The sequence below is a fragment of the Falco rusticolus genome, chromosome 12 (genome assembly GCF_015220075.1).
Source record: "Falco rusticolus isolate bFalRus1 chromosome 12, bFalRus1.pri, whole genome shotgun sequence".
Lineage (NCBI taxonomy): Eukaryota > Metazoa > Chordata > Aves > Falconiformes > Falconidae > Falco > Falco rusticolus.
Genome location: NC_051198.1, coordinates 1,365,986 through 1,385,774, shown reverse-complemented (window position 1 = coordinate 1,385,774; position 19,789 = coordinate 1,365,986). Strand labels below are relative to the sequence as shown.

General features: G+C 43.1%; 1 protein-coding gene across 4 annotated transcripts in view; it reads right to left on the bottom strand.

The window, feature by feature from the left end:
• Nucleotides 1–16,752, bottom strand: part of ANAPC1 (anaphase promoting complex subunit 1) — a 33,595-nt gene extending 16,843 nt beyond the window's left edge. For 2 of the 4 annotated variants that reach the window (XM_037405379.1, XM_037405383.1), the window contains exons 1-24: nt 16,374–16,752; nt 16,074–16,235; nt 15,844–15,895; nt 15,497–15,606; nt 15,038–15,120; nt 13,814–13,887; nt 13,385–13,533; nt 12,634–12,854; nt 11,849–12,058; nt 11,120–11,215; nt 10,566–10,656; nt 10,384–10,449; nt 9,319–9,456; nt 8,861–9,001; nt 8,443–8,503; nt 7,723–7,910; nt 6,815–6,889; nt 5,547–5,812; nt 4,498–4,589; nt 3,521–3,669; nt 1,774–1,852; nt 1,631–1,667; nt 1,455–1,525; nt 1,151–1,329 (exon numbers count right to left, since the gene is read on the bottom strand). In XM_037405379.1, coding sequence (XP_037261276.1) covers nt 1,151–1,329; nt 1,455–1,525; nt 1,631–1,667; nt 1,774–1,852; nt 3,521–3,669; nt 4,498–4,589; nt 5,547–5,812; nt 6,815–6,889; nt 7,723–7,910; nt 8,443–8,503; nt 8,861–9,001; nt 9,319–9,456; nt 10,384–10,449; nt 10,566–10,656; nt 11,120–11,215; nt 11,849–12,058; nt 12,634–12,854; nt 13,385–13,533; nt 13,814–13,887; nt 15,038–15,120; nt 15,497–15,606; nt 15,844–15,895; nt 16,074–16,235; nt 16,374–16,586 — 3,003 coding nt within the window. In that variant the 5' untranslated portion in view covers nt 16,587–16,752. Of the gene's footprint in view, nt 1–1,150; nt 1,330–1,454; nt 1,526–1,630; nt 1,668–1,773; nt 1,853–3,520; nt 3,670–4,497; nt 4,590–5,546; nt 5,813–6,814; nt 6,890–7,722; nt 7,911–8,442; nt 8,504–8,860; nt 9,002–9,318; nt 9,457–10,383; nt 10,450–10,565; nt 10,657–11,119; nt 11,216–11,848; nt 12,059–12,633; nt 12,855–13,384; nt 13,534–13,813; nt 13,888–14,588; nt 14,706–15,037; nt 15,121–15,496; nt 15,607–15,843; nt 15,896–16,073; nt 16,236–16,373 lie in introns of those variants that run through there. The other 2 variants (XM_037405380.1, XM_037405382.1) reach the window with 2 other exon arrangements.
• Nucleotides 16,753–19,789: the final 3,037 nt, after the last annotated feature.

The window sequence follows — 19,789 nt, the reverse complement described above, 5'->3', positions numbered from 1 at the left end:
AACTCCACCCTGCCCTCCTGAGAAATGACAAACAATTTAGTGTTTGAAGATCACTTTATCCTTTTAAGGTTACATACATTCGAGGCATTGTTATAAAGTAAGTGATAAAATCAAATTTATCACCATTTTAAGATTCAGTACTGTGACTGCTGGGCAGAACTTCACCAGCAGAAAGTAAAACAGATTTTTCATGAGTGGTGGGGCGTGGGATTTGAACATGTAGTTTTTTTACTTTTCCAAGTAATGAATTAACTAATTTGATATGTAGTTAGTCATTAAGCTCCTGTTATAAAAATTGGAATAATTTTAACATCACTTGCAAAGCTGACAGCAAAACAGATCTTGACCAAGATGTACTTGAGACTAAAAATCTCTCTTCCTGACTTCCGAAAAGTCTGCAGACAATCTGCTACTATTAAGTGTTTTTGTGCATGCCACTAGCCAACTTTCAAGAAGAGTTTTGGCTTCCACAGTGTCCTCAGCAGAAGACACTTCAGCAAGCCACAACTCTATGAGATGCTACTGATTCCCACCATCAGAAGAAAATGTTTAAGAGAAAAAACACCACATGCTTTTTTGTTTTTATTTTACCTGAGGATACAAACAACTAAACCCTTTTTGAGAGGAGAAAAAAAAAAAAAAAAAAAAAAAAGAGAAATATGATCAGAAAGCAATCCAGTTCTTCCAGAAGACAGGGAGATAGATGCCACCCATGCGAACCCAAGAAGGAGACAGACTGACAAATACCCACTTCCTTCTCTCTGTGCCACTGCTGTTTTGATGGCAAAGGCTCTGGACGGAGTACCAAAACCTGACACTTCTCAAAGGTGCGGCCGTTTTGGAGAGGAGGAAGACTTATAGAGGCAAGCAAATAGCTCTGTAGGAAAGACTTTTGAGCACCATGCCTAAATTAAGTTCAAAATCTGTTTTATATTGACAGTTTCCACAGCTATGCACATACTCTTCCTGTGCCGGATGCTGGTTTTTATACTGAAACCCTCATATGCGTGTAAACCCTGTGTTGCCCTCGGTCTTGAATTCTGCACCTTCTGACGCCTTGAGCATCAGCAGATGGTGGGAAAGTTTCTGACCAGAGCTCTCTGCCCAACCAACACCCAGTACCATGAAATCAATTTATGCCCATACTCACAGATTTACCCTTTTGCAGGTTCCCTTCACACGCCTGTTTGGAGAGATCCTGGCGCCCAATCAAGAGACAAACTGCTTCTGGCCAGTCTGAGGCAGGCTGCTCTCGGCAATAATATATTGCATCTCTAATAGGAAGTGCTACGCCAAAGGGGAGAGACTCCAGATCTCTTAAGGTGAAACCTTAAAATTAATGAGGGAAAAATCCTCTTTTATCAAGCTAGATAGAGGGTATTTCATATTATGCAAGCAAAAGACTATTACTTATGATTGTTACCATTTTGCACAATGATGAAAGCTGCTCTTACCAACATTAGTCATCCAAATAACTAATTTTTCAGCCAGGCTGGAAACAGATGTGTTGTGTCTGAAACTGCATCTGTAAAATAAAGGGGAATAAAGGAGAAGCCAATAAAAGCTAGTCCAAAAAGTCAGCAGAGAGTCAAAACCTCAAGAGTTTAAAATAATACTAAAAACCTCATACCGACTGTCATCCTGTTCTATTTGCTGTTTTCGTTGTCCTAGGAAAGACAAAGCCACATTACTTCCACATTCTCCAAGCAAAAGACAGCACATAAGAAGCACAAGACACTAGGATATACTGTGATGGCATTAAGGCATCATTACCTGATGTGATCTTATACAAGTAATGGGAAGCTTCATTAGACACAGCGCTCTCATCACCAAGGACATACAGAGCCACACTCTGGATAGGAAAGAGACACCATAATACAAAGTGCTATATATAATGCAGTGTGTAGCAATTGCTATGCTGCCTATCAACACAGGCAGAAGATAACTTTAATAACTTTAAGAGTGGGGACAGGTTTAGTATGAAAACACTGTTAGTAAAAGGAGACTGAAACAACTGAAGCAAGAAATCTAAAGCATGAAAGTTTACTATCTTGAAGTTTGGAAAAAATACATCCTGAAACAATTAACTGATTTTTCCCTAATAATTGTTTCAAAGGTAAAAAGATCTTCTAAACAGCTCCTAGTTATCTTTCCAACATTTCTCACATTTCATTTAATTTTCCTTGCAAAACACACACTTCTACAGACACCATTTTCACTCAGTTTCCTCCACATCTTGAATATTTTGTCTACTTTGCGAAGTCTCTGAGTGAAAAGTTGTTTGCCTTTCAAGGCAGGGTCCACTTCAGCTATCTAGCCAGCAAAAATCAAAGTGATCTGTCACCCTATTACTTTTTGATACTGCCAGACAACCTGGCATGCCAAAGGCAAAAGTCACATCCAGGTTAAAATTCCTTTGTGTTTTTCATGAAGATCTTCTGATAAGCTGCACTGCCAACACACTAGCTCTGTCCTCGGCAGTGCCAAATCAGGCAGAGGTAGGAAGAAAGAGCTGGACAGACACAGGTGATCATCCAAGGGGAAGGTTACCCTTCTTCAGAGCTTGAGGGCAGGGACAAATTTTAAGCAAAAGCATCAGCACTTTAACAGACTCAGTGCTGCTGCTTCAAGCCTCTGTGCTCTGAAGCAGAGGACAGGCTGACTCCTGGCAGCTCATAACAGAGATTCTGCAACTAATCTTGGACACCTGGGTCAAAGCAGAGTCTTTCCTCCTTGGTTTTTTGTTTTTTTTTCCTTCAAACACCTCAGGCTCAACACCTCTGCTCCAAGCCCTGTATCAGCAGGTTTTCTCCATAAAGGCTTTGTGAATAAGTGAGCAAGGCTGACCAGGAGATAACATCAGCACTTACAACTACTCATGCGACTCAGTATTTATGTTGATACATGCCCAAGAAGAAAGCCGGGAAATTCTCACTTACAAAATACAGTTAACTTTGAGTTACACTATTACTTTGCACATGCCACTACTGCAAACCACAAAAAAAAAGAATACACGTAAGCAGTGAAGCATAGGCTACTCATTCTGTACTCATGAGCTCTCCTTCCCAACCTCAAATACCTCCCTCCCATCTGTTAAAAAAAACATCCTCACCCTTCAGTAATATTAAAGTAATAAAAGAGAAGAGGGGACTCACAGGGATTTCTCCCTACTAAATACATATTATTCTCCCCGTGGAGAGGCAGACGCTGCACAGTTTACTATATCGCAGGGATACTCAAGAGGATTTCATGCAGACAAATGAGGTTGCTTAGTACAAAGCAGCAACACTTGGAGATGCTTAAGTCTCCAAACAGTACAGCTACAGCAGTTGTTGATCACAGGCTCCATACCCCTCTAGTATGCCCCTGCTGCTCCGCACAGCGCGATTACACGCTCTGTTATTTGACTTCCCGCTAGGGACGCTTCACTTGCGCGAAATTAAGTGGCTGGAGCAAACCCCGGGCCACAGTGCTGCTGTGGTGGCAGAACAAAAAATATCCTTTTTACCAAAGTACGCACCAGTACTACTAGTTTGCTCCTTTCACAGATGCCTGGTAGGTAAGGATAAGGCTGCACTCCTTCTCCCTTCAGACAGGAACTCAGCCACTGAAAGATACTTGGAGGCTCAGCAGAAAAAAATGAAGGATGGTGCATGAAACCTGTTTGGACTTAATCATATGAACAGCAATGACACAGAGCTCACGGCAAATGCACAATAATTCTCCACTATTCCCAAAGCAAGCCCTACAGCACTTCTACAACAACAAAAATATAGTATTTCCCAAAAACATTACAGATCACATCTTCCTCCTGTTAGATGGAAGTTTATAGCTAGACAGTAATGAAAACTTGAGACACCTACCTGCCTTTTCAAGAACAAAAATCACCTCACCCCACAGTGAAAAGGAGTAAATATAGAGTCATTCTCAAAAACTGCACTAGAACAGCCTTGTACTGTTCTTCAACGACATCAAATTGCTTAAGTGAGAATACAACCTATCTACAACCTCTTTGCCTTCCCTGCCCACAAACAGGAGTAGCAAAGCTACGAGATTTTTTTTTTTTACCGGTCAGGAGAAACAGTAGTTTTCCTTACATGGCTAGTAAATTTCAGCTGGTAGGACAGTAAACAGGTACACAGACAATGCATAACCTAATCTCAAATTTTCTGCGTTTAGCTTTCATTTAGTTTTTATGAACTATAAACTGAGAGTCTGCCAGCCTAGCCATACTTTCCACAAGAGAGGCACATCTCACTACCAGGCTTTTCCACAGTTGTCTGCTAAGATTTGTCAGCTAGCGTGAGCTGGGCGTTTGCCAAGATGAAACCACTATTCCCTCCCAAGACCTTGTTCTGTGGTGTGTCCCATGAGGCACTGGACTGGGATTAAGTCCTGACCAGCTTTAAAGGGAACAGTTACCAACATGCTCAGCATTAGAGAAAATCTCCACGTCATTATCACCAAACACCCAGCTTTGAAAAGCCTTAAACTCACCTTGATCAATTACGCAAGCCTGTCTGGAGGTTTTTACAAGGGCTGGATAGTCTCTGTAGTAATAATCTATATAAGCTTCAAGTTTTAAGTCCCTAGAATGAGAGAGGTGAATCACATTGGAGGGGGAAAAGAAAAACCAAAAAACTACTCTACCTTCCCGCACCTCTCTGACATTTTCTGTTAAGTTTTTTTTTAAATGCTTGTGTATGCAGCAGATAGGAGGAGGGACTTCCTTAACTTTAAGACCACTCACGGGCACTGCCCATTCTCTAAGCAGTAAATCTGTATGTTTACTTTTCTGCCAGTGCACTTCTCTTCAGCTGTTGTTCAGCTTTGTCCACACCTCCACCACCGTCTAAGGTGTGACTCCTGTCACTACAGCTTCCTCCAAATTCTAACTGTCAAAGCTAGATAACCTGCTGGGTTATCTGCAAAACATGAATGCATACAGCAGCTACCAGCCTCAAAAGACACCATCTTTCATTTCAGACGAAAGCCTTTTCAGCACAAGGGAGTAGATGCCACTTCTGGGAATCATTTAGCCAGCTGGCTATAGCAGGTGCTACTGGGGAAGAATCTATAACCATAGAAAAAAACCCGGTAGAAATAGGAAATACAACTCTGGGAGATGTTACCTGGCCTTTTACTTAAACACTTAAAAACTTAAACATGCAATGCAGCTTGAAGGTGGTTGTGGAAGACAAGAAGATGCAATCACTGGCTGCAGTAAAGACACCACAACAAACAACAATATTTGACAGATCTCATGAGCTGAGGTGTGACCATGTGTAGAGAAAACAAACACAAGCTGCAGCACCTGAGGTTTGTGAGTCACACTGATGTTGGGAAGTGGCCAGAACCATACAAGAGATTTACCACGGCAAATATCCAAGCACAGTAAGGTTTTAAACATTCATTCATTTTCTTTAAATACTTGAAAAGTCTGCTCCATTTGGGCAATCCCCAAATTCCCCATAAAAATAGTACACACCCACCATCAAGAGACACTGCACAAGATATAATATCCACAATTTGTCACTTGGGCATACCTGGCCAGCTGAACCAGAAGAACAACAAGTGAACGAATTCCTTCTCCCATAAGACTATTCAGTTTGAGCTCCTCGTAGATGAGATGAAGAACAAAGAAAATAGCAGGAATATGGGTGAAAAGGAGGGTTGAGGAATCCAAGCTAAGGCTCTGTAAAAAATCATCCTTTGGAGCCAAAACTTCCAGAGGGTCCAGTCGCAAAGCTTTGGCAACAGGATGAGACTCAACATTTCTATGGTAATCTGAGCTCAAGAGATATTCCCAGTCCTAGACCAAACAAACAGGAAAGAGAGGCAGAGGTTCCAAAGTGAACATCAACTTCAAGCAAGGTAATTCCAAAGCACTGTTACAGAGGAGGGTTTTTTTCCACCCATAAACCAATACAAATGTGATTGTTGTATGGTAAATGCGCTGCACAAACTCTGCAAGCCACAGAGATTCAATCGTTAAGTTTCATCCTTTCCCCCACCTCCCCTGTGATGCATAAAAGAATCAAAGCCTTATACTTAAAAGAACAAAAGAAAGCCGAGAGTACCTTGCTTGCTCCAATACTCTGTGCATAAGACCCCACTGAGTATTTATGCAATTCACCTAGTGATCCCAGCCTTCTTTGCATCCCCCCTGCCACAGCACATCAGGCATTAGATCCTGATCTTTGTTGCCTGTAGACTGTAGGGGTTGCAGACTAAACACAAAAAGCGAACAGCACAATTGGACCACCATAGCTCATAAGCCTCTTATGATGGGATGATGGTAAGCCTCATCCACTTTACTGTTTAGTTACACAAAAACTTCCTATTCCTGTCTAGGCAGAGCTCCATGAATTGATCTTAAAGACTCCACAAGTTTGTTGAGAATCAGTGCATTCGGTGAAGTATGTAATTTGCTGCTACTAACTGGCTAAAGGAGCTGAGTAACCAGAGGAGTGAGAGCTTCACTTTAAAGGGATGAAGCATCTAGGAGAAATTTGACATTGTCAGGAGACTATCTGGGATTGCTTTGTGATCCGTATTAAATCCATTCCCAAGTTCAACCTGCCCCTCTGGAAGCGAGAACCCTGACAAGCAAGGTCACATGACACAGCCACTACACAGGGCAAAAGAAGTTTTCTTTCCCCCAAAGGCCTGTAATCTCAGATGAGCTCAGATGAAATGCAATACTCAAGAGGGCGTTTCCTCTGCTTTGCCCTTAAAAAAACCCAAACAACCAAAACCCAACATCCCATCCCCACCCCCTGCCTTTTATTTGTAAAAGAGAACCATTTCTCACTTCATCTGACCCCGTTTCTGATGGTCTAGCCTTCTTTGGAGCAATAACTGGTGAAAGCGATCCTTCAAAATCAAGCTGTGAGAAATAAAAAATATCAAAAAGTACCTCAGTACTGAAATTCCCAAGGCTGCATACGTGAATCACCAATTGTATCACCTGAATTCAAACCGAATATCACATGACAGTTACTTTAAGTACTTCTACACTTTGCTTTCATATAAAACCTATACTGCAATTAGATTAACTGGCTGTGTATAGATTATTCTAGTGTACAGTGCACAAATTCCACAGTTTGACTGCCTAACATCTGGCATTTACTAGGACAGAGGAAATACTGTGGATGAGCTAATGCTAGTAATGTAGCTGTACTGTAACTGCTTTCATTTCACTTGCACGCATACCCTTGCTGCTTTTTCCCCCCCCACTGCAAGTACTGCAAACATACTTGCTAGCAGGAAACCCACTTGCAGAAAACTCCAAATACATTCAAGTACAGCAGCTGAAAACACACAGATCCTTAAACACTAATTTGAAAACTTCATGGAAAATCCTCTTTAGGAAACAGGAGTCTGAGTTGCGACTTGTGTTTCTAGCAAGGGTAAGCTTAATATGGATTAATCAAATCTTCAATTCATCAGTGTTAGTCACAAACTGGGGTAAAATCTTCAGAATTTATTTTTATTTTACCAAGACAGTTGGTGCAAGTACCTTATAAATATATTGCATAATAAACACAGACTAAAACGTATACCTGAAACTTAGAAATACAGAATTGATTCGATGGTATCTTGTGATTTAAGACACGACACCATCTATTTCTGACTTCACTATCTCTCTAACCATTTGAACCTTGAAGAGTCACCTAGTTTATGTTGAAGCTGCTGATAAACAAACATGAGCTTGCTTACATTACGTGTCCAGGACAATCTCTCTGTGTTGTAACCCATCATATTCATGAGACATGTTACAAATAAATTCCATTCCGAGTGATAGCTTGGCCCTCCTGGAGCATTGTAAGCATTGTACCACTTGACAAGCATCTGTACAGCTATCTCCTTGGGCAGAATAGCTTTGACTCCTTGCAGACATCTTTTTACTGTTGGAAAAGAAGAAAAAAAGTTAGGTGTGTTTTCCATCTTATCTCCTGGTACTTCTTCCAATCAGTACTATAAATCTCTACAGGTCCTCTTATTGGACCTACTCTTAACTCTCCGGATACTCTTTCAATAAAAGCCACACCAGACAACCTTGAACGGCTGTTCCTTTAGCTCAGGTTGAGCACAGCCCCTAGTTCACCACACAAAAGGGGAAAAAAGTTCCCTGTTGCTCATTACTGAAACCAACTTCTGTCTGAACTGGCATCTCAGCCCCTCCTCGAACGATAATATACACTATAGTAGAGAGCAAAGCAATCTAAAGAACAAAGGAAGTTCTAAGAAAGCAGTGGGTGAAGGACTGAAAGCAACAGAGCGCACCTAAATAAATGGTAGCAGCTTTAGAAGGTAAGTTATTAGAGCTTGGATTGTGTGGCACTGAATCATTACAGCCTAGGCTATGCACAAACTACTTCAAAAATGAACCCTCAAAAATTATGGAACATATTTCACGTGACAGATTCTGAACCCTACCTAGTTCTGAAGTGGCGATTTCAGGAATAGTAATCCGAACCATTGTATTATTGCTGAGTTCCTGAAAAATAAGAAGGTAAGAGTCAAATTATGAAATGGGTAAAGCCAGGGTCCTTTTCTACCAACTCAGAACTTGTTTATCTATTAAGCATATTCCTCATTCCTGGTTATTTGCTACATTAAAAATCTGCAACCCCAGATGAAACCCTTGAAATAGATTTTGAGCTGAATCACTTGAAGGAATCAAGTTCTGACTTCTAGAGTATTCTACAGAGGAAAAGGTGGAACCGCCTATGCAGGTGTGGTATTTTGCTGCTGATCAGGAGCTGCCAGCTATGTCTCACTATGCAGAAGTGAATGTTACCCTCATTTCACTTTGCTAACAAAGCGTCGACTCAAATTAACAGGATATGCCTACCAAAGTTACTCTGTTGTGGACAGGATCTCTCAGAGCATGAATGAATGTCCCAAGCTGCTGAAAAGTACAGTCTTCAACGTAAGTTGATTCATGAAGTTTGGAAGAATCCCTTAGCTCTGGAACTGGTGACAAAAGCACACCCTGAAAAGTGGTGAAAGTGATTGCTTAGAATTGTTGAAATACAAGGCTCTGAGCAAAGGACAGCTAAAATTGCCATTTTTAATAAGTATTTTGAAAATAACTATAAATCTTTCCAATCTCTGCCTCAGAAGTTTTATAAAAATCATAAACAGGGCAACACTAAATAGATCTTCTTTAAACGCTATTTATACTGGGGATTTACAGAAGAAAAATAAAAGATTTAGCTCCAAAAGATACCTTGAGAGTTAAAAATCAAGCAGTCATTTGAAGCTGTTACAACTAAGCCCCTTCCATGGCAGGACTTCCTTTCTCCTTACCTCTTCTAGGGGCCCCAGATGCTTATTTAAAGGCTTGGATGGAGTGCTGACACTATCCAAGGGAGTGCTCGGCCGAGGCATTTGGGTGGACATTGTCAGGGATGGAGCAGGCAGCCCGGGAATAAAAACCTTCCCCACCTTTTTGTGAACAGTATGTAGGAAAACAAATAGTTGGTTTTCATGCCTGTGCTTCCACAAGCTTGCTTACATATACAGACATTATCAGATTTTAACATCTTAAAGGAAATGTTTTAAGAAAAATGGCAACGTACTTAAACTAAGGTCTCTGAAGAGAAGATTAAAGATTACTTCATGTAATTACTTTCTTCTGATGATGGCACACTGAAAAAACTACCATATATGGTCAGCACTGTATGTTGTTGCTACAGGTCTACTCCAACTAAGAGTTCCAGCAGGGCTTCACTGAGAAAGCTCTACTTTCGAGACTATATGCTTTTTTGTGTACATATGTGTGTCTATATATACCTATACACACATGCACACAAATGTGTGGAAACACATACACGTACAAATTGCAGTGTCCAAGGTTTCTGCACACACAGAGAGCATAGTGCATCTCTACAGAATTTAAGAAAAACTTTTATTTTTGATTAATCAAATCACGTCCATTCCAATAACAGCCCTCATTAAAGCAAATTGCTTTGCTTTAATATCTAACAGTTTTACTAAAACCATCTGGCATGCTACAGAGAAGTTTGAAAGTTTTTTTTTGTTCAGGAACAATTCTTATTTTCCATATTCTTCAAGGGTTTTTTTCTTTGAAAGCATTTTGTTACTTTAGTATTTTACCAGCACTGGCAATAAGACCAAGAGATTATTTAATTGTATCACAAAGTGTCACTGATTCTTCAGAACTACCTTTCAAGCACTGCGCATAAACTACACTTGGTACGTGAGCACAGCCACATTCCCAAGCAAGTCCCAAGTGAGCAGCAGCCTACAGCAGCTTAAAATGACACCTTGTATGGTATGATGCACACAGGATCCCCTCATAAACCAAAAAGATTCAAACATTTCTTTTAGGACAGAGAAACTGTTACTTACCCGAACCACTCCAGAATAAAGCACTAGATTTCCGCTGCCTTCCAGAACCAGCAGCATATCAATGCCCTGTAAGAATCAAGCTGCGTATTCAGCTTCTTGTATTTAAGACAAATGACAACAGTTGGACAACAAGTGACAAAGCAGGATACTCCACAGTTAATCGTCCACACAGGGTTACATACCTGCACCGGAGCGGCATCCTTTGCTTGAATACTGGTAACAGAACCAAATATCAGCTGCGACTTATCATTGCTCTCTTGAAATTTTACACACCTAGAGATTTGAGAAAACAACAGAAACAAAGAGACTGTCCTATCTGTCGTTAGGGAAAGAAGACAGAGAATTAAAACAGTGTTGCATGGCACAGTTACTTTTATTGTGGTATGCCTGGTTCCTTCCTCCTTCCTTTGCTTGTTTTGCCCTGCTAGTCAACTTATTTTTACTCTGCTAGTCTAATTAAAGCCCGCAACATACTCCAAGGGTAAAGATAAAAATAAGTAAGAATACCATTCAACTTAGAGTGAATGTTCTCCCTCAGCTTCAGTTTTATTTAAATAGCTCAAATCATCTATGCCACCACAGTTAAAAACATGTCATGTGAGAGCCAGTGATGTACCACATGTTGCCATAACAGATTCTACTAGCTGGAGGAGTAAGTATGTTAAAACCATTATCTAGCTGGTGATTTGTAGACATCTCCTCTTTGTTCACCTGTCCCCAAGATAGGGATGCTCACCGCAGCTGGAGCTGGGATTCCACTAAAAAGCACAAGAACTTCTGCCCACAAAGGTCAGTGGTAATAAACACTTTTGATGCTTGGGAATTCTTCTCTCTGTAAAATAGACAAAATGATCAGCACACTGTTTGGTTTACTGTAAGAGTTTTGATGAGGGAAAACAGTGTCACAAGCTGTAGGGTCTCACTAGACTTCAGTTAGCAGCGCATCAAGTTGCCAGAAGGCACCAGTCTCAGTTTCAGTCACTAAGCCTGAAACTGATTTTCTGGCACTCCAATTTTCAATTCCCCACTTTTTGGCATGCAAAGCACGTGCTCTTTGGCTTTGTTCTCCTGTTCAGCCTTAGGGTTTCATGCTGTGTTTTGCTCCTTTTGATGGTAACAGAGAAAGAGATACTCTACCCTAGAAGATCAGAAAAACCCCAAAGCAATGACCAGGTTAGAACCTACTTTGCCTTAGAGATCTCATAAAACCATTCCGCAATTCAGAGAGCCACAAATAACACAACAGGCAAAACTGTTCCAACTACCCCAATTCTCTTTTGAAGGGAGCTGGGCACTTAGTGAGCATAATTTTTTTTTTTTAAAAAAATAGGACATACAAGTCCACGAATCTACTTTAAGGTGGCACCATTTTCAGAAAACACACACTAAAAGCTGTCATTTTACTCTATTCCCACCCCAGCAAAAGAAATACAGAACTTCTCACAACCCAACACAAGCACCTAACCTCATGTTTGTGACTGTTTCCGTCCACAGATGATCTATACACAGCTCAGGAACAATTGGTTCAGTTTCTGGTATAAGGAAGGAATCACTGGAAGTGCTGTTTGGCGAATGGGTAATACTGTGCCTCTTCGGTGACTGAGTACTACTGGAAAAGTTGAACCTCTGCACTCCTGAGAAAGAATGCACTCCCAAGGCAGGGGAGTAAGAGCGGCTGCAAGCAAAGATGAAAGACCTTACTGAAAAGTGGATTTTCAAAATAGATACAGAATCCCAGAGAGCTTATATACTGGTAGAAACTTTAAAAACAAACCAAAGCCACCCTAAACCAGCAGCTACTTCAGTATCTGTTTCCTCCAGCATAGGAAAACAGTTGACTAATTAATTTCCAACCATCTCTGTCAGAATCCAATAGATGAGATTTCAAAAGTAAAAAACCCAACGTTTTAAATTGCATAGTCCATTCCACCAAAAATCTCTCCCACGCTCTTCCCTCTAAATATGGCTTTCTTTAGAAAAGCTAAATGAAAACACTCCTGGGCCTCAAAACAACTGGCAGACAGTTCTCGACTCTGCTACAGACCGGCTGTGTAATGACAGAACAGCCTCTTTGGCTCTTGCACGTCAATTATCCTTCTGTGCTATAGGAATAATGGCACAAGAAGGCTTTCAGATGCTGTAACAGAAGAGGCACCTGCACCAGCAGAGACAGAAATACCAGATGTCCACCCTATTCTATAGCTCGTATTCTTCGGTGTCATCTGCCCACACATTATGTTCAGTACCCACCTCAAAGCAGCCATGTTGGAGATAGATGGTGAGCGGGACTGCATGCTGGGCGATGACACCGATCTGCTCTGGCTGTGGATAGATGAGTAGTTCTGGAAAGGGGAGCCCACAGGCGAGTCTCCTTTTGACAGGCTTCGGAGATGAGCGGTCAAAGAGCTGCTCGTGGCCATGGGCTGTGGTGTGCCCATCTGCTCCGAGAACTTCAGCACCATGTTCTGCTCCTGGGAGAGAAAACAGAGATGTCTATGCACAAACAGCACATGTGCAGTAACAGCCAGGGAGATGCTCAAAGAGCTTGTTTTATCAGTTAGGTGTTAAAAATTCATGCCCAGGGAGGTGTTCAGTCTAAGAAGTTATTTCTACCAACCATGTTCTCTCAGTCGCAGAAACTACTCCAATGGTTTTTCACGGCACTAAATTGTTTGTCACTTTTCTTACAGAACACAACAGTTTAAGGAGTCCAAACCTTCTGGTACAACATAAGGAATATCACAATAAGCACAATATACTTCATGACCATCAGGTGATCTCCCTGGCTATGGTCCAGGCAAATACATGAAATAAACTATTTAAAAAAAAAAACAACCAAAAACCAAGAAACACACCAACAAACACTCTCTTTCAAATAAAATAAAATCACACACACACACACACAAAATCACAAATAATTTCTAACACACACAGCCAGAAGGACACGTAAACACACACCAAAATTTTTTATAATGATATTCAGTCAACAATAAATTTGTACCTCTGGCTTTACTCTCCGAAGAGCCCAAACTGTATGTAAACTCTGCACAGTATCATAGGTCATCACAATGGAAGGCTCAGCATTAAGAAACACGATCCTCAAGGTATAGTCAGCAACATACTGCACTCTAGCAGAGCCAAACACACCTGCTAAAGAAGTAGTAACTTCAGTTAAGGTAAAAGGATGATTTCTACAGCAGTGTTATCAGTTACAGGATCAGCATTTTTCATACCCTCTTTCTTCCACAGTCTGCGTTTCTTTCCTGAACAGTTTCCCTGTTCGTGAGGCAGCTAAAACACCCTGCTTCTGTGTTCTTGAACGAGTGATTACTCGCAAGTTTTGTAACACAGAAAATGGTAAAGTGACACATTAAGCGTTTGATACCATACTGAGAGACTCCAAGTGATACATCTAAAGATGCAAACTTACCTCCAGACTTACAGACAAGAGGTGTTATCTCATCTAATGGGTGTAGCATGCTGAACATAGTAGGCAAAGGTTCTCTAGAAAGAGACCAAACAAAGCATATTCAAAACCTACATGCTAACAAGCATAATTGCTCTCTCTTGTAGCTGGTACATATGCTGCGATCCCAAAACATTTCAGACCTTAACAAATCAAAGCCTGAATTTTAACAGTAGAGACATATATTTCGTTCACAGAAGCTTGCTGGATTAACGGAGCACTCTCAGACAAAGGCTGGGATATCAAACAGGTTGATGAGGTCCTGTTTCACATCTCGGAGCACTTGAGAATGACCCCACCTAGTGGCCACACAACAGGCTTTGCTGGCCCAAGCGAACAGAGTGGCACCAGCCGAGTTAGGAGGAGGAGGCAGGAAGAGGAGAAAGCCTTTAACCCAGACTCAGCTTAAGAGTTTAGGTTCCACAGCTCCCAGGACCCAGACATGCCGGCCGCCATCAAGTAATTTGTATCCATCACAGAGCAGCAATCAAGCCACCCATCTGTGGTGGCAGTAGCAAAAGGAAGAATTTTCATGGAAGGCCAGCTGGAGTTGGGTCAATCATGATTTTTGCAATGCACATTTTCATGAGCGTGTTCAATAAACATTTCCAGGACCTCCATTTCTAATCCCAACTCTTCTGAGGACTAGAGAATCACAAGCGCCAGGAATGGACACAAAGCCCGAAAGAGCAAGTGGCTGTATTAAAGCTGCTCATCAGCACACCATCCAACTTCTTACTCTGCTTCTCAGCTGTATGTCCAGCCACAGAGCATGGGTCTAGGATCCTCACCAAACAGGTAATGCTCCATATATTTAAAACATTCTGCAGCTGAGAGAAAGTGTCTCAATGACAATCCCTCAGTGAATCTCCAAGTCATCCATCACAGCCTGAAACCAATTCACCAGACAAACCTTAATGAAATCAGGCTAGTAACACCCATATCATGCCCCCCATATCCCATTCCCAGGATCATCACTCCCAACTAGTTCTGAACACAGTATCAGAGGAATATGGATTGTCAGCATTCAGTTCCTTCCTGCTGTTTCCTTGTGTTTCACCTGATTTTACCTGTCCCCATCATGAACACACTGATCCTTTCATTAATGCTCTTCAACTCTTGCACTCCCTCCTGTATTAGATTAGCAAACTGTCTATAATGAAACAATAAAATCCGCTCATTACATACCTGGGTGGACTTGGAGGTACTTCATGTGAAGAACTGGTGCGCTCAAATAACAAACCGTATTTTGTTGGCCAGACATTTGCGACCTATAAAAAATTACAAATAGTTTTATGACAAAAACCAATCACGTACTTACCATATTGATTATGTTTCATGTTTGAGTATCTCATTGTAGCAAAATAAGGTGTTTAGGCCTTTGCTTGAGAGAAGAGTAATGTAAACTGGAGCAGGTTCTCAGATGACGAAGCAGTCATACCCATACTTTCCTACATCACACAGCCAGCTTCCACTACTTCCAGCAGTATTCAATGCCCAAACCACAAGGCCACACTTTCATCAGCCTTGTCGCTTTCACCCGCAGGTGACCACGACCAGCAGCACTTTATGCACAACTCCCCACCACAGTGTGCAAACACATAACAAGCCCATTTGTGGAAGAAAAAAAAAAAAGACAGCACTTACCTGAAAAGGTAAAGCAGCAATGTAATCCTTTCCCTCTATGCTATGCACATTTATACAGGAATTCTGCAATATGCAGATACATTTCTCTACTATTTCATCACTGCCTGAAACTGGGGGGGAAAGAAAAGAAAAAAAAACCCTACACATTGAAGTTTCTCTCTTTCTTTAGGCATCCCCTATACACAAAAAGTACACTTGAGTAAGGTTAACAGTTTTAACACAGTAAGTCTTTAAACCAGCAAGTCTTTAGACTTTTAACACAGCAAAGCATTGTGAAGAAGCTTCTGAAGCCATGAGAGCTGAACTTGAAGTGTCTGTTCTAGCATTACAATAAGCAGGAAACTTACCATCAGCTTTTTCAGATTTGTCCTGGGGTATAGTGAAATCACACCATAAGGCCTAAAACCAAACAGAGTATAATTACTAACTTACGATTATTAGCTGATGCTACTACACAATCTCTTGTTTCCCCATTTCCCAAAATAACCCCAGCTCAGACCACCCCCTGAAAACACTCAGCGGGTCCTTTTTAGCTAAGGCGCATTCGTTCAGTCGCCACCTTTCCAGGTTCTCATACCTGCAGAACAGGGCTGTCGACCGTGAAAGCCTTATACACTGCAGACGCGTGGTTTTTACTGCCTTTGCTCCAGATGACCATATTGCTGGCCACGTACAGCTCTTCATCGAAGTCCACCGCTTCCCCAACATCACTGACGCCTTTCCTCAACTGCCAACTCTCCTGAAAACCAAGATTTTTTTGAGGGAAAGCTACGGGGCCTGCCGGTGTGAGCCCAGCAGCCGGTCATCGCTGCGCGGTCACGGCGGGGCGATTACTGAGGGAGCCGGAGGCCAGGCCGAAGCCCCCGCCGCCTCGTACCCGCTGCCGCTCGTGGATCGTCACCTCGCGGAGGCAGCCCACCAGGCCGGCCGCTCCGTCGGAGGAGCAGAGCTCGGAGGCGGGCTGCAGCCGCCGCAGCTGGAGGGTGAGGGCGCTGGGGTGGCGCCGGCAGTGCTCGCGGCCCCGGGGGGCGAACTCCTGCAGGTCGCCGGCCGCAATCATCGTCGCCCTCTCGTCAGAGTGGTCCGACATGGGGGCCCGATATCCTCATTATTTCTGGGACGGACGCACAGCCGCCGCGACCGGGCTCCGGCTCCCGCGCCTACCGGGGCCACGCGGGAAGCGGCAGCGCGGCTGAAGCGAGCGCGGACGGCAGCGGCGGCTCCTCACATGGGCGCGGCCATCTTGTCGCCCCCGCCCTGCCCCGCGGTGCCGCGCAGAGGACGCTGGGAGCGAAATGGCGGTGGGGCCTCATGCCGGGCCCGAGGGCCTTTGGGCCGTTTGCAGAGGGGAATCCTGCTCAAAACGCCGTTTTGGCCTAGAATAATCACACCGATCTTTCACGTGGGATCGCTGGCTTGCGGGCCTCCCCGGGCAGCAGAGTACTTCCCATACAGCTGCTGTCTCAGCCCTCTGCGTCCGCTGCCCCCCCCCCCCCCCTCCCCCGCCGCCTCCCGTGGCAGTTTTCCTCATGAACTTGGACTTGCTGCACCCCTCGGGAACCGAATAGTCTCTCTGCACTTTCTTGTCCAACTGTACCTAGCAACCATCCAAAGGACTGTCCTCTAAATCTGAGGCCTATAACAGAACCCCCCCTTACGGCTGGGCCTGTATTTCTGCAGTTAAATATTTTAACAGCTTCTACACTGGTGCGTCAATGTCTTTTTGCTTTAAGGTGTAAAAGTTCATGCAGTGTGGAATTCGTTTACCTGTTTAAACAGTATGTATGAGCAGTTACTTTCCAAAGGCAGGCATGGTGCTTAGGAAACAGAAAATAGAACATTCAATTATTTCATAGGACTGGCAGGACGTCCTAGCCCTCTGTCCCTCTGCAGTCATCAACAGCCGTGTTGTACAAGCCTCTTCACAAACTTTCAGATGTTCCTGTGATACGGATTAGTGTAACTCATCAGAAGTCTGGGCTCTGCTGACTTAGACCAGCTAAAAACCCGGGTCCTGAGGTGCTGGTGGTCAGCACCTGCAGTGACTGTTACGTCTTGAGTGAAGAGATGTATCATCCACCTTCAATCCTGAACCGGCGATTGACAGCCTGCCACACTTGTAAAAAAACAAAAAACCTTTGCAAGCTGCATCTCTGATTACCAGCACTAGGTGTCAGGCAGTTAGCCTGGCTTTTCTGATGAGAACCGCCAGATTTTGCCAAAGGTGAGTTTCTGTACAATCAAATGTCACTCGTGTGTAATAGGGCTTTGGCTTCCAGCCTCTACTGTTCTGCCTTAGTTGTGGTGTCACGGCAAAACATGCAGAAATAGTGCTCTGGGATGTACTCAGCTGCCAAAATTGGGTGGGACAATCAGATTATTTTTACTCTTTTAAGAACAAGTTTCACTGATGCGATCAGCACTGTACTGTTAATCTGCCCATCTTGCAGGCACTACTGCACACAGGCATCTGTCCCACGTGGACATGCCCTGCAGTCTTTTCAACCATTCATACATTGCAAAATCAGCTCTTCCCTTTACCTTTCACCTTTATAATTGCTCACCTAAACAAGAGGGTGTTGCTGGCTATAAATCAGAGCCAGTTACTAGCTTTCAGCATAGTGCCGTTCCTGCAGCAGCATACTTTCTCCATTTGTGTGCAAGTACCATACCAGAAAATGCTGGGTTTTTTGTTGGTTTTTTTTGGTAATTAAGATCTGTGGTGAAGAAGTGCAAAAGGAGCTTGTCTGACAGGCAATAGTAACAGAACAAAACCTGTGTGACGTACCCTGACGGGAACAGAAAGGGTAGTGCATTCTCATGAGGATGATTCTTTTCAATGTACTAGTTTCACATGAGAAGTCAAAGAAGAAGGGAGAAGCTGTGGAAGAATTGAAAGCATATTTGAAACCATGGTTCCAGCATGCAGTTTGGGGAATTCTTGGTTCAAGGTGTCATGACAATAAGCACTATCATTTTCTCAGAAATGAGAAGCAACCTGCTGCGGAAAGCCAGGTTTAGGAGAAGCAAGAGTTCACAAGGCTGCAGGGTGCTTTCAAATCCTATTGCAGCTGCTGGCAGGAAGACAAGCAGAAGAAATGGTAGCCTGGATCTGCAGATCCAGCCACAGACCACATTTCCATATGGAGACAAGTGGGTGGATTTACACAAATAAGACTGTGAAATACAAACAGCAGTTTTGTGGGCAAGTAAGAATGCCCAGGGCTCAGAACAAGGAAGGTTCAAGCCAGTGTCCAACCTTTGGAGATGGCTTTCTGCTCTTGCGAAATAATTTGCAGACCAGGAGAAATTGTCCTATGAAGAAACAGCTGAGCCAAAGGACAGAATGTGCCTGGTAAAAGAGACGTAGCATGTACAATGTGCCCAAAGAAAGCAGCACAAGAAAAAAGGCATTTTAGCAGCACCACAAAATACTCAGTTTTCTCTGCAAATTGTTTGCAAGCTGCATCCTGTGACTGGGATGTAACAGTTGACACAAAGAGGCCGTCTGCCTTCAGCTAAAAACATACTGCCGAAAGAGTTTGGTATTTAAAAGAACAAGAGCCCCTGCAAATAAAGATAAAAATAGACATAAAGAGGAAGCAGAATTAAAGGGAAGAATAGATTTAGCAAAATGAAAATAAAAATACAGAAAGAGCAAAGGGGAAAAATCACAACAGATAGCCTGAAGTCTGATTGCCTTGTGCCATTTATGCTAAATGGTCCGATTTCACAAGTATTATGTTGCCTCCAAAGTTTCTGAATAGTCTTGTGAAGAAATTATGTCAATGATCTGAAGTGAAACTGCAAAAAAACTAAAGGGACAAGTTCAGGCGGTAGCCTGGCACCACGATGCTCTGGGGTGCCTCTTAGGGCACCTGCAATGCTCGCTGGGATCCTGCTAAGAGAAAGCTGAGAGGACCTGTGCAGCTGCTGATGTTATCAGAAAAGAATTACAACTTCTCATCCAGGCAGGAGAAGCCCGTAATAAAGATAAGCATCTTTCTGCTCACAAGCAGAACTCCACATGCATAGGTGCACCAACCCAGCAAGGAAACGGGGACTCAAAGGACAGTGGCCTCTCCTGGGTGGGATGACCTGGGCGATGGATCTGATAAGCTTTGCACTGGAGAGCCACTGCCGAAAGCGTGGCTCTGAAACAGCTGGTACCCATGCAGTTACCTGCACTCTGCTCTGCCCTCCTCCTTCGGAAGAGGAGAGGCAGGCGATCCCTCCAGTATGGCCTCTGTTGCACTACAGCACCTGGAGAGCTGTGAGCATGACTGGTTTAGC